The sequence below is a fragment of the Limanda limanda genome, chromosome 13 (genome assembly GCF_963576545.1).
Source record: "Limanda limanda chromosome 13, fLimLim1.1, whole genome shotgun sequence".
NCBI classification, from domain to species: Eukaryota; Metazoa; Chordata; class Actinopteri; order Pleuronectiformes; family Pleuronectidae; genus Limanda; species Limanda limanda.
In genome coordinates, this window is record NC_083648.1 from 13,690,047 (window position 1) to 13,704,711 (window position 14,665).

At 41.8% G+C, this 14,665-nt stretch overlaps 1 protein-coding gene across 2 annotated transcripts; it reads left to right on the top strand.

Annotated features, from left to right (window-relative positions):
- Window positions 1–139: 139 nt before the first annotated feature.
- On the top strand, window positions 140–14,459 carry rc3h1b (ring finger and CCCH-type domains 1b). 2 transcript variants are annotated; one of them, XM_061083858.1, is made up of 20 exons: window positions 140–244; window positions 1,468–1,907; window positions 2,992–3,112; window positions 3,727–3,966; window positions 4,106–4,281; window positions 4,994–5,194; window positions 5,373–5,505; window positions 5,740–5,858; window positions 5,959–6,071; window positions 6,207–6,452; window positions 7,036–7,247; window positions 7,395–7,804; window positions 7,940–8,098; window positions 8,251–8,406; window positions 8,769–8,991; window positions 9,213–9,306; window positions 9,421–9,517; window positions 9,906–10,124; window positions 10,363–10,463; window positions 10,579–14,459. In XM_061083858.1, the coding sequence occupies exons 2-20, from the start codon at window positions 1,677–1,679 to the stop codon at window positions 10,733–10,735; spliced, it is 3,408 nt and encodes a 1,135-aa protein (XP_060939841.1). In that variant the 5' UTR covers window positions 140–244; window positions 1,468–1,676; the 3' UTR covers window positions 10,736–14,459. The 2 variants fall into 2 exon arrangements, with proteins under 2 accessions (XP_060939841.1, XP_060939842.1); XM_061083859.1 differs by having other exon boundaries at window positions 9,216–9,306.
- Window positions 14,460–14,665: the final 206 nt, after the last annotated feature.

Consider the following 14,665-nt stretch of genomic DNA (forward strand, 5'->3'; position numbering starts at 1 on the left):
GCTCAGTTTCCTGTTGTAGCTGTGCTTCCCTTCAGCGACAGCAGAGGGCGCCGTCCACACACCTGGACTCGCGCGCACACGCACTTTGCCCAGCTAGCTGTAACCGGCTAGCGACTGTGTTGTCGAGTTGACACCCTCCCTCCCCAAACCCCGGCAGCAGCCAAGCTGCACAGTCGACATGGCAAGAAAACATCGCAGCGGTTTTGTGAAAAAGGATGAAAATCTTCCAAGTCTTTTGGAATGAGTGAGTAGCGTCGCCCGTGTGGATGTGATTTTACCGGAGGAAACTAAACATCAAAGGCCGCGTGTTGGCTTTTACTCACGTTAGTGACGCATAGCTAGGGTTAGTTGATGCTAGCACGGTAGCCTGCTAGCTAACGAGCTAACGGCTGCTACAGGGAGGAGTACGGGCTCTCCGCTAGCCTGTTAGCTTCCTGTGCTCAGTCCGAGGTGTGTTTGTGTCCGCTGCTTCTCACAAAGTGACCAACACTTCACATTTATATCAGTGTTTAATTAGCGCAGCGCTGAGGTGTATGTACCCGGGGGACATGCACACACTTTCCCGGCAGCTGTGTTGCTCGGTGGTTTCGGGAGCTAGCGTTACATAATCTCACCGTAGCGAGTCAAGCGGCTCCGCTTCCCAGTGTCGGTGTTTCACGTCAGGCTGTGGTTTCCTCAACCAACCCACGGAACTGGAGCTACTTTTCTTGGCGGGGTAGTGAATTCACAACCTCAGTTACATGCAGACTGATGAATACGTCACCACCAAACAACAATATTGTTTTAATCAGACGACGGTTGCTCGCTAGCCAGCCTATTGAACTAGCCACCCATAGCCTAGCCTGCTAAAAGTAAGCTAACGTTATCAACTACATGCTAGCCAAGCTCACATCTGTTTAATCGTTGATGCTCGTTCAATCAGACGATATAACGAATACTGTTGCGTTAGCCTCATAAAGGTTTAGTATTTATAGTTTCGTGATAGCTTAATGTTAAATCACCGCCAGTTGCAAACGTTAGCTTCTTATCACGTTAGCGCGGAGGGACTTGGTTGCTAGCCTCTTCAGGACCCTTTGTCCAGAGTCATAGTGGATCCCGGCTCTTGCGAGTAGGCCACACATCAGTTGTTTTGATTCCTCTCCGTCGCTTGTTTCCTCCGTGTGCTTTTAGAAACATGTGTCGTGTCACCTCCGGTTACTCTTTTTTAATTTACTTTGTGTTGCCACCGACCGAATATTCAAAGCCAAATAAACTTTGGATTACGAGTGTTTTTTCTAATGTAGTTAAGTATCAGCAGTTCCACGAGAAACCCCGGTGCCATCCCACTGCCCCATAGACAAAGCCATTTTACTGCTGGAAAACTGGTTCTAAAGCTGCAGTTTGACTTGCTTGCCAATCTGTTTAGAAATGGTGAATGTGGATTGCACAATTTTAATTAATGCTCTCTTCTTTTTTTTCTCTCCACAGTATTCATCACGCAATGTGATCCAAAAACCACTATGTGTGAGGACATTTAAGAACGATTGAGTTCGGAAGAAAAAAATCTTGATTCCAGTGGAATCTTCCATATATATATATATATATATATACATATATATTATTATTATTATATTTTTTTCCTCTGTGTAAAAGCTTACTTATATTTACACACTCACTTGCCCCATCAACATACAACCATGCCAGTGCAAGCACCACAATGGACGGAGTTCCTGCTGTGCCCGATCTGCACACAGACATTTGAGGAGACTGTTCGTCGGCCCATCAGCTTGGGATGTGGACACACTGTCTGCAAGATGTGCCTGAACAAGCTGCACCGTAAGGCCTGTCCCTTTGACCAGACGGCCATCAGCACAGACATCGAGCAACTGCCTGTCAACACAGCCCTGTTGCAACTGGTTGGAGGCCAGGTAAGTCATGTGCTCCTGTGTATTAGTACATGTGTTTATGACAGATCTCATTTGAAAACATCTCCGCAGAGCCTTTGTTAATGCAAACTCATCATTAAGGATAATAGCTCATGGGCGTGTTTGTGTAATGAAATACTTTTAAGATACCATCCCTATCTTGACGATATGATGATCTCAGTAGTCGCTGTCTATGGATTTTATTTGAGTGTTTCACAACATGATGGCTTTTAACATGATGTGCACATAGCTTGTAGATTCCTTCTGTTACTTGCACGATTGAGCAATGACTTAAAATCTGTTGATTTCCTGCTTGTAGTTTATGAAGCTATGTGTCTTTTCAGTCAGTGTGTCACCAACAGGGTTAGGCTCAGCTACTGGTGTTTTGTTTGGTTTTAATGGATACTTAGTGCAGTATGTCAGATATAGTTGTGTCTTGTATATTTGTACTAATACATGTTAGTAGCTTACAATGTCCAATCAAGTTATGCTCTGATGAAAATAGGACCTGTAATGACAGTTCTCTATCTGAGCTAAAGTTTCATCTCTGTCGGTATTAAGTCAAATTATCTAAAATGTGGTACTTGTTTTCATAGTTTTATTGGATGCCTGCTGGTTAATTGAATTTGAAGTAGCGATGCATGAACAAATTACTTCCTGCTACTAAGTGTGGAATAATATTATGTGAAATTTCTTCATCTGTGCTATGTGTTAAATGGTGTTTTTTTTTTGCATTGTTAACTAGGATAGGTGCAGTTGTACAAGCATGGGCAATATTCAGAGAATGGAAAATAAGCTTTCATTAAAATATAATGGTTCTTATAATGTCAATCATATTTTCTGGCTCTAAGTGTAATCTATATATGATCCAGGGAAAATAAATATTTTAATGCCGTGTGTCATTACAGAAAAACCGCAGAGTAATTATGTAATAATTAAATGGTCGAGTGTTAAGAAATGGTATCTTAGGCATGAGTAAATGACAGAAGCGGATACATAGAAAAGGCTGATGGGTGATGGCAACACAAATGTTTTAATTTTTGCCCATGGTTATCCTAATGGTTTCCCCTGCTGGGTTCTGCTGCAGGTTCCTAAGGCTCAACCAGTTGCCTTGATTACCAGTCCAGAGGACTCGCAGCATTATGAGGAGGCCAGGCAGTGTGTGGAGGAGCTGGCCCTTTATCTCAAACCCCTCAGCAACACCAGAGGTATAATTATACAAATACAATAACATGCCGGTTTCAAACAGTGTCTTCTTCCTTCTTGTTGTTATCCACTGCTGTATTCCAATTTCCACTCTGGAGGTTGTTTTCAACATGGTAAGTCAGCAAGTGCCCAGTAGCCTTGGTGTTCGGTGGTTTCAGAAGTGAGAACACTGTTGCCAGGAAACTGTTAATGAACGTGGCCATGTTCCTTTTTCAAAAATGACATGCAAGTCAGTTTTTTTCTGTATGTTAATCACTTGCTGGAAAAAAGGAAACTAAAGTTACTAAATAACTTCGCAGTGATTTCCACTCTGACCATCATTTTTGAAAATATTGCATTGAGCAATGTGAACATTTATACGGACGAAGTTGTGGATATGATGTCACACATCTTTAAGTGTACTCTTCTTGTAAACAAGTTTTAATGTGACACCTTAAAAACAAAGAAGATAAATCACTTGTTTGGCTTTGTTGTTGGTCAAAGGTATAAAAAATAGTATACTATGTATATAGTATAATATATTATTCTGCTGTTCATGTAATTTTTGACATAATGTGAGGAAGATTGTTTCTGTATTTATTTCCTTGGTTTAACCTGTGGTCCTATCTCTCACCAGGTGTGGGCCTGAGCAGCACGGCCCAGAGCATCCTAAGTCGACCCATGCAGAGGAAACTGGTAACTCTGGTCCACTGCCAACTGGTGGAAGAGGAGGGCCGTGTCAGAGCCACGAGAGCCGCCCGCTCTCTTGGTGAGCGAACTGTCACCGAACTCATCTTGCAGCACCAGAATCCACAGCAGCTCTCCTCCAACCTGTGGGCTGCTGTCCGTGCACGGGGATGTCAGTTTCTTGGCCCAGGTAAAATGTTTTCCGTAACCTGCCAAATGAATTTAGCCCATAAGTATTCCACATGTCGTCAGTGAACACTGGCCTCTGGCTCTGTTTGACAGGCAACAGTTACTCATGATTTTTCTGTTTGTGTTTTTCTTCCCCCCAGCAATGCAAGAGGAAGCTCTGAAGTTGGTTCTTCTTGCTTTAGAGGATGGTTCTGCTCTGTCCAGGAAGGTGTTAGTTCTCTTTGTAGTCCAGAGGCTTGAACCACGCTTCCCACAGGCCTCTAAAACTAGCATCGGGCATGTGGTGCAACTCCTCTACAGGGCCTCCTGCTTCAAGGTATGTCTGCTGCGGAGAACCACAAGCAATCTCTTTAATTTTCATGAAAAATTGTGTAGGTCATGCATTGCTTCTTCACAATGGACACTGTTGCTCCAATATTAAAACGAACCTAGATAACCACAAACCTGAAGAGTCACCTTAAGGTGAACCACTAAGTGGAGATAACTTAACATTAAGATATTAAACTCTTTATTGTTGAAAGCCATATGAAACCTACTGCCGAAGTCTGTAGTGTAACATGCTGTAGCAGCGTCTCACAATAATGGGACTTTTTTACAACAGATGGAGATTTAGTCTCACTGAAAGTCTCCAGTCCAATCAGGTACATTTGATTGTTTTACTTAAGACAAACACTTCTCAGGACGTTTTGAGTACGTTAGTGATGGCTAAATTTGGATTATACTGGTAATTACAATGCACAGCACATAATTCAGGAGATTGAATTAAGTCTGTTGGACAAATATTTATTCTTAGTTTTTTACTGGTTAAAAGTTTCAGGTTGCATAATTTTGCCAAAAATATTTTCTTGTTCTTGACTGCAATTACAATATCAATTGCATTGATGAAAAACGGAAAGGTTTACTTAATATAACTAAAACTAACATGGACTTTTTAATTCAGAACTAAGACTACAGCTCATTCAAGAAAAACTTGCACAAAACATACAAAAATTAAGTAACAACTAACGTCTTTGCCTATGGTTACCTAGGTGACCAAACGCGATGAAGATTCATCCCTGATGCAGCTTAAAGAGGAGTTCCGTACTTACGAGGCTCTGAGGCGCGAGCATGACTCTCAGATTGTTCAGATTGCCATGGAAGGAGGTCTGCGCATCGCACCTGACCAGTGGTCATCTCTGTTATATGGAGATCAGTCTCACAAGTCACACATGCAATCTATTATAGATAAGGTGAGTCAGATAGGTTAATGTGTTTGTTTTTATAGCAAGTTTGCTTTCATATACACACTTTTGATTAAAAAATGTATTATGTGATCAACGATTCCATATAGAAAGGGCGATTCCGACATAATATACATAAATTCTCAGCCCTTATCCTACTAAAGCACTTACTCTCCATCTGGCGCAGCTGCAGACACCTGGATCTTTTGCTCAAAGTGTCCAGGAGCTGACGATTGCGCTGCAGAGGACTGGTGACCCAGCCAACCTCAACAGGCTGCGACCCCACCTGGAACTACTGGCCAATATCGACCCTAGTCCTGGTATGAAACAAGCTGACTTCAGGATTCCTGTGATAAAATGTTTAATTTAATGCAACTTTTACCTGCCATGTGCAATTGTGTTCAAATGCAAACACCAGGTGGTGTCTGGTAATGAGGTCAAGGGAAGTGGTTGGCATCCCTTGACATCAGTTTATTTAGTTTTATCTATTTAAGTAGCGTAGTTTGAAATATTCATAGCTATATACGTCCTTATATCATCGTTTCATTCCACAGATGCCCCCCCTCCTACATGGGAGCAGCTTGACAAGGGGTTGGTAGCAGTGAAGACAGTGGTGCATGGCCTGGTGGACTTCATCCAGAACCACAGCAAGAAAGGAGCTGATCCTCAACAGGTCAGTTTTTCCACATGAACGTAAGAATAGCTGGGAAATAAATTGTGATATTTCAAAAACACTTGGTGTTCTCTATTTCATTGGTACCGTCTGTTTTTAGCCTCCTCAGCACAGCAAGTACAAGACATACATGTGTCGTGACATGAAGCAGAAAGGAGGCTGTCCCCGTGGAGCCAGCTGCACCTTTGCTCACTCTCAGGAAGAACTGGAGAAGTGAGTGACAAATATTGCCATAAAGCTTTGTTTAAATTTAAAATTCTGTATAGTTTAAACTATTGTCCCGTTTGTCCTGCATCTGAAAACACAACAGCATCTCTAATAAACTCTACTGTCTGTTACACTTATCAGGTATCGTAAGATGAACAAGCGTCTGGCCACACGCCTCCCGGGCCCTGGAGGGCTCATGTCAGATGATGGCCTCCCTCTCGATGTAGCAGTGACCCGGAAGCCTTCCCCCCTCCCCAATGGCAGCGGTGCACCCTCTATGCCACAGCTCATCGCTCGCAGCACTGACGCAGTACCATATGAACTGTTGCGTAAACCCATGAAGATGGATGGTGGGATTTCGAGTGCGCCTGGATCACCACCTGATCTGTGAGTATAGTGTTCTATACTCTTCCTGCATTCATTTAACTGGCAGCTGAACAACAGGCCACTGTTCAATATCCCAAGCACTCAGGCTCACATTTATCAGACCTATGGAAATAACTCCATGCTGGAAAGAACACACTAACACATACTATAAAATACTTAAACATACAGGAATATGATAACAATACCAAAATAGTGCTTGTTATTAGCTCATAAAAGATAAAAACTAGAAGAAAAGATTACCATGCAAGAATAAAAAATTATAACTCTTAATCACTTAATGTTAAATGATACTCAAATGCACACCTACCATATTGCTATCTCATAAAAACAATTATGTAAATGTATTATATAACAATGTTATGTAAGGACGTTTTCATATGCATATCATTTCACACCTGCAGATTTTTATTATATTTGCCTGCTGATGGCACTGTGTTTCTTGTAACTAGTTAAATGGTTAAGGCTATTAAATATAATTACCTTTAAGGTATTAGGTAGTATAAGGCAGGGTTAAACGCATCCCGACATTTGTTTCACACCTTGTAATGTTTTAGTAATGAGCCTAAATTCTTTATTCCCCCAGCATGGACCCTGGGCCCAAACCTTGTATGCCTCTGCCACCTCATGTCATGTCCCACCCAAGGATGCCAGCAGACCACCTTTCTGGGGTGAAGCACATGCCTGTGGTACCTAGAGGTTCTCCAGTATACCCTCAGCAGCAGCTCCCTGAGATGTGCTATGACAACCGCCCACCACCCTCTGCTTCTCAGTATGACCCCCCGCAGTACCCCACAGGTAAGGGTCAAATAAACTAAATAATGTATATTGTGCTCCTGTATGTAGGAATAATGAAAACTTGCTCTATTTATTTTTTACTTTTATTCTTACAGTATTCATAAAAGTCAAAGTGATGTTAATAATCTTCTGCTGTTTATCTCTCAGGGTACCCCTACCAGCAACCACCACAATATGTTCCTCGGGATTACATACGTAACCCCCCTCCCCCTAGTGAGTCAGGACCCCCTTACCAGGACCCCTACCCTGGGTATGGCCCTCCAGAGCGCCCCTATCAGGGCCCTCACTCTGGCCAAAACTTCTCCTACCCTCACCCTCCACAGTATGATCGTGGACGCCATGGTCATTACCCTGGTCCACCACCTCCCCCACAGCCTTACCCATCACAGAGGGATAACATGATCAGGATGAGTCCTGCCCCTCACGATGGTCCTCCGCCATCAGCTGGACAGGCAAACTCAATTTACCACCAGGAGCCCAATGCCCGGGATAGATACCAACAAGATGGCTATTATCCACCAGGTGCCCAGGCTCCACCCATGAGGGCTTATGTCAGGGTGAGTAGGTTGAGATAGTTTGAATTTTAAAAGTAGTATGATGATCCAAAGCAAATATATATTTTAACTGTAAACATAAGGTAACTGTGAGCAGTTCAGCAGCAATAACTGTCTCTTTCTCTCTCTCGCAATCAGGGACCATCATATAGTGGTCAACAGCCAAGCCTGGACTATCTGCACCGACGTCGACAGGAGTTGTTATCCCAGCTGGAGGAAAGGAAGGTCATCTCCCCTCCACCGTTTGCTGCTTCTCCCGCTCTTTCTCATTCCTTCCCAAGTGACTACCCTCCTGAGGTTGGTTAATTTCCTGTGTCTTTAACACTGGCTCATATCGTACACACACTAAGTGCACGTGACATTTTAGTGAAAAGTCAAATGAATTGGTCAACTGTGAATGCATGTAAATGTTATTGACAGCCCCTTCTCTCTGAATGTTTTGTCTGCAGTATGGTGAAGAGAACTCCAAAATCATTGGGAAATGCAGAGAGCCTGACTACGCAGGGCAGTACTCTCCCTGGTCTTGTGAAACCATTGGCTCATACATTGGCACAAAGGATGCCAAACCCAAAGATGTTATGGTTTCTGGAAGCATGGAGATTATGGTGAGTTCAGATGGTTAACTTCATAACCAAGTCAGTATTTTCTGTCTAGACATTATACGTGGGAAAATGTTCAACTCTTTGGTGCATAGTCATCCTGTTGAGAATGAGTGATTGTTGAAATGCGGGGCAATAATGTATAGTATCTGACTTAAGGATTGAGGTAGTAATAATTAACACAAGGTTTTAGCTTGTTTTGTTGTACCAACTTAAATCAGTCAACGTCAGTGCTTTTGTTCGGCATTCATTTTCTTTTATTCCAAAACAATGTTCGTTTAACAACAGGGAACTTGTCTATCTCCCTCAGATTTCCCCATATCATAACCTCTTCTCTCTTTATGAATTTGTCTCCTTGCTTCTATTAGAATGTGGAGGCTAAGGGTCTGAGGGAACCATCGCTAGAGGCTCCTCGGAGGGGTGCAGAAGTCAAGGACGATGACCCCATCATCCCATTTGGTCCTCAGCCCACTGTGTCACGTTTTGGTGCCATCTCCCGCACCACGAAGACGGGCTACCAGACCGCGGGCCCTGTGCAGGCTATGGCCTCCAGTCCCCAGAACCCGAACTCTAAACACATGACCATGTCAGGTAAGAAAGCATACACAGTCAATCTGTCTGCATCAGAAGGAATGCCTGTATATTAGAGGGACTGTCGGAAATGCTAACGTCCACTAGCATTGCCACTTCTGTTGTTCTTATATCAAACTGGATATCTTTGAATAGTAACCAATTCTGTAATAACTGTTACCTAATAACTTAAGATTGTCCTGAAACCTTTCTGACAACAAGTTTTACCCCCTCGCAAACAGCAGAATACTCGTATGGAAGCCATGCAGGATGGGGTGGAGCTTCTTACCCCTCCCACCAGACTGCCTCCTCCTCTCAGGGACACTTCAGTGAGCGGTGAGGCCTTAATGCGTTTTGTCTTTTCCCCTCTTTTTTAATAGTAGTATTTTACTATTTATCTGGTTTTGTGGTCTCGGATGGTCTAAGATTACCTATATGTCACCCTCACAGCATGCCAATGGCAGCCACAGACAGAGAGCAGTTAAAAATCGAGCTGCAGCAGGTCAACCAGCAGATCAACCAACAGACCCAGATGCACAGCATGGAGGTGTGTATGCTCTCTAACTAACAGAACCTGCAAAGGTTTGCGAAATACAGAACTCTGTCCCTTGTCCCCCTATGATGTTGACATTTTATAATTAATTAACCTATTTCAATCAATTTCTGTGCAGTCTAGCAGTTCAAAGATTTTTGAATTCCAGAGGAAATTACTTGGTATTGAATGTATTTGTAGACATGCTATTGTTTAACATGATAATTGTGGCCAAGAATAAATGCAGTTAGTGTCATGCAGCTAAGTCAATATCAAAAGTGTTTACTGACTCAATATATTACTATATTACTTAAAACTAAAATATATGCTCTGTATTTCTTCTATTGCGAGAAGTTTTCTGATTGCATACTCATTCATTTATTTTCCTGTTTCCCTATCACAGGCTAACAGTAATTCTTTATTGCTGCAGAGGGAGGCCAGTGCATTGGCAGGTCAGTCTGCACAGCCCTGCCAGAGCCAGTCTGCAGCTGCAGCTCAGCAGCAACAGGCCAAGTGGCCAGCAGGGGGGGCAAGTGGAACAGCTATCTCCAGTGAACAGCTAAGCATGGAGCTCCACCAAGTGGAGAGGGAGATCGGCAAAAGGACCCGAGAGATGGCTATGGTAAGGAGAGGGGGAACCGTACACTCCAACCATGCATGCAGAGTGAAGTTATTCTAAGGGGAAGTAATTTTATGGATACCCGTCAAATGGATGTTCTGTAATGTCTTATATCTTAATCTTCAGGCGGTATACAATATACAAATAAATGATTAAATCACCATGTAGATACTTGTAGAAAAAGTGCATATACTTGCTACATTAATGGCAACTAAGCATGTAATGTGTATTTCCAAACCAGGAAAACCAGGGAGCACATGATGTTCAGCAGTACAAGATGAAACCTACAGAGAATGGACAACCAGAGCACAAGACTCTAGAAGAAATGTCCCTGGCTCATGGGTGAGTGGGCACACACTTGAATATTAATGTGTTTATGGTTCCTGATTACACGTGTATTCCATGAATTAGCCTAGCGTCTTTCCACTTTCACTGTGGTCCTTTGTCCCCCTCTCAGCGAGGTGTCGAACGGCTCCAGCAGTCTGCAAGAAAGTGCAGTGGGCGGGTCCATGCTGTCACTGACCAACAAGACGTCGGGTCTGAGCCTGTGTTCCGACCCAGGTTCCACAGGTTCAGAGATGCAGAAGAATGGCGTCGTCCATTCCTGCTCTTAGGCAGTACACATACACACACGCACACATGCACACACTCAAAATGCTCGATTGAAAAGCATGCACAGGCACACATACACCCATTCTATTTAGAAGATGAGCAGTATCTGCCGTGATATGAATTTTCTTTCTTTTTGTTCTGTGAATGAGCTTTTTTTTAATGACTTTCCTTGCCTGGAAACCAGGGCATATGATAACATTTCTCGTGTGTTTGTTTTTTCTTTTTTTTGTACTGGGATTTCAGATTAACAAGGCTCGCAATAGATAAACCAGGAAGGGAAAACGGTGGTGATGTTGACAATATTATCGTAACTTCAGACCTATTTCAACACAACAATGTTGTCAAGTATTTGATGGATCCTCCCCACATTAAGATTTTTGTTTGGTTGTCTCAGCAAACATGTAAATAAACGGTTAGACGCAGAGGAGAAAATCAACAAGCACTATCGCATCACATGAACTATGAGGAACTTCTCTTCTCACAGTCTCATGATGTGTGAAGGTTTTGTAAAAAACAGCAGATGTGTGTCGCCTGGTGCTCACCCCCAGAATCGTAAAAGAAAACGTGGTGGCTCTGATCCGGATGCTCTGAGGAGGGAAAGCAGTATGACGTTCAACCAGTATTCACCATAAATGGAGATGCAAGGTGTTTCTAATTCTCACCTTTGGCCGCAGAAGTATGACTTTTTTTTTATTCGTGCATTTTATGAACACATCATACGTCTGTTTCATACTTGAAGGCAGTATATTCTATATTTAATCAAAGCATTCTGTTTTAAAGATTGCAACAAGTCCTTTTTGATAACAAGCTTTCCACAAGTTTTCTATGAGGGAATTCAACCAGTGCTTCTTTTGGTTACAGTCTGACTTGATGTGTTAGTTACGACACCTTTCTCCTGTTACTCCGACGGACTGCATCCAGTCTTGGCTGTTTGTGTTATGTAATATTTCACAGCATGCTCTGATAAGTTTTTGTCTTTTTTGAGGAGAAGGGGTGGAGTAAGTCGTTCTGCTTCAGGAGTCAGGTGAATGAGTGTAATCTTGACTTTATAACGTCAGGGGTAAATAAATTATTTCCCTACTCAGAGCATCTCATCTAGCCACACAAAAGGCCTCCCCATTGGGATTATCTTGTCATTTGTTCTCCTAACTTCTATGAAGTTGCCTTCCCTTTTGTCTTTTGTTGAGTTTTGTTATATTTTTTCATGCTTTGCGTTGTTATGATTTTGGTGGGTGAAGCTTTAACTAGTGAAGGCACCAATAGCTCAACTGGATGAAAGTCCCTCTCTGTCCTGAATGATCAATTATACTGTTAAAATATACTGTTGTAGTGTTTTTAGCTGCACAGTATGCATACAATTATGTTTACAGCTGAGGATACTGGATAATAGTCGTTGGTTACTGAGGGGTAAACAAAATGAACCTAACATTTAATTATTGATATTTTATTAAATATATTTAAGCATCTTTATTGGTTTGCACAATAATCACGCTCACATAAACACGTTTGTCTCTTCAAAACTTGCTGTCAACGTCACCACCATTCCGAAGATTATTCCTTTTTCCCCATCATGCAAATTGTTTACCGCTGATGCTCAACACGGAGCTCTCTGCCTTCTGTAAACAATGAGCATGACTGATTTTTACAGCTCTGATGAGAGCAAAAGAGCCCTTGTGCTTGAACTGTTGTAAGGATGGAGGAGATGCTCTGGGTCAAGTCGTTCTATTTTTAACGTTGGGCCTTCGGTGTGGCCGGACGAGGGGTACTGAGAAACTGACAAATTCCTGATAACTGATCAGTCATCAATTCAATAATGACCCAAATCACTTTGTGCTCGTCGTCCTCATCTGGTTTGCTTGAGGAGCATCTCTTCCAGTAGCGGATTGATAGCAGCTGTCTGTTTTTGTTTTAGTTTACCAACCACACTTCAAGCCTCTGGTTTTTCTTGCTACATTTATTGTTTAGGTACACAGCTCACTTATACATATGAGTATGTATACGTACATTAATATACTAAAGCACTATTAACGTGCCACCTCTTATTCTACTCGCTCAGCATTTATATTAAATGATCTCTACTTAGAATCAGCAAAAAGTTTTTTTTTTTGTTTTATTTGATTTGTTTTCTGTCCACTGGCTGCCAACACAGACTTTATCCTTTCCCAGACGAAGGACTTCTGTGCGCATTGATGTTTTCACTTAATCGTTTGTGTTCAAACAAAGATGTTCTTTATAGACTATGCTTCCAAAGAAGACAAAAATTCTGTAACTTTGGAAAATTTATGGAGAAGTTTTGTGTGTGCTAGATTGTATTGTAGAAAATGTACCCTGACTTACGTTTTTTTCCACCCTTCAAAGTGTGCTGTACCGGGTGATAGTGTTGAGGTATTAGAAAAGTGTTGGGGTTTATTTTCCCACACCCCCCTCCTCCCAACCCCTCAAGGATATTCAGGAAGTCTCTAATGAAAGGTTGGCCTTAAATCCTCTTGTAATGCTCCCCTATCTTTTTGCTTTAGGAGCATGAGATGGCCTCAAATTTACACTGAATTGGCATTATTCAGAGTCACGTAGATGGACTCTAGCCGGCCCAGCCCCCTTTTTTGTAAACATTAACAAAACGCCATCAATGCAAATATCGCAAATCTCTAAAGGTTTGAAAAAGAAGATGTTAATTATGTTAATTTTTTTAAGGAAATGCTGTCGACCTAGCAGGGTTTGTAGTTTTCTTTCTTTCTTTTTTCTTCCTGTAATAGTTGAGTGAATTTACCTACCTGCAAGTCTTACAGTCTTGAATGCATCATCTGCCCAGAGGTGTAGTCAAATGTGTGGGAGATACAGGAGTGTCTGAGCGACAGCTACACAATCGTTTTTTTTTCTTCTTGACAACTATTCTCACAAAATCGGCAGCCGAGCTTAACTCCGCTGTCATAAACTTAATATAATAATGACTCGTAAAAGGAGAGAAATGGGGTTTAGCAATGAATTGGCAACATTTATTGGTGTTAATTCAATATGTTGTTTCTCATTCGCTCTTAAAGTGCAAGTCAACCAAAACTATCACAATGTCGACTCTACCTGATGGGTGAGTGCAGGTCTGAATGAGCCTGAGACACCTTTAGCTTAGCAGAACTGACGTACTTTGACTTATGGGGTGGTTTCGTATATATTAGGTAGAAGAAAAAAAAAGTTTCATTTCAACCTGCTGTGTTTTTGTCAGTGAGGGGAACTGCTCCCACTCGCCCAAATTTACACCACCAGTTAATCCCTCCACTCCCACCTTTGACCATTGAACTCTGTTACTGCTGTTTGAGGCTCACATTTTATTCCCTGACTTTCTGGGGGGAAATTCGCAAATGGCTTTTTTATATGATTACTCCCGTGTAAAATATCTCTTAAATTAAGGTACAGGTTAGATTTCAGCAAGAAAAAGAAGTTTTTATATGTATATTATACTCCATTAAGGAATGTCTAGAATTATCTTCCTCCAATGTGGATGTAGCCATTATTACGCCATTTTATGACTTTGTAAGAGAATTCACTGTGTGAAAATTGGTTTGCATTTTTGTATAATACAATCTGCTTTTTTTGTTTGATACAAGAGGGAGGTCAAACTGGAAGTTTGAAGAGAAAAAAATGAACCTGTGAAATTGAGAAAACAAGTGTAACTTATGTACAACAGTGATTCTAAGCTGAGGGGGAAAGATTAAATGATATTGCTAACTCTGAGTGTTTGTGTCGTGGTTTTATTTTGACAGAGTTCCAGTTAAAAAGCAACTTTGCTCAAGCTGAGAAACATTCTAATCCTCAGTGATTAAGTTCACAAAAGTGAATCAGTCACTTAACTCTCTTTCAATGATTCACATCAAGAACTTTGTCAGTTTCTTCTTGATCTCAGAAACCGCGGTTGACTCAACGTCTTTTTACTTGTTTGT

What these genes read in the sequence shown, in the direction of transcription:
- rc3h1b (XM_061083858.1), top strand. Translation starts at nt 1,677, where the DNA reads ATGCCAGTGCAAGCACCACAATGGACGGAGTTCCTGCTGTGCCCGATC. An exon ending in CAATATCGACCCTAGTCCTG is followed by an intron (nt 5,506 to 5,739) that starts GTATGAAACAAG and finishes TTCATTCCACAG; the next exon opens with ATGCCCCCCCTCCTACATGG. An exon ending in CAGGGACACTTCAGTGAGCG is followed by an intron (nt 9,307 to 9,420) that starts GTGAGGCCTTAA and finishes TCACCCTCACAG; the next exon opens with CATGCCAATGGCAGCCACAG.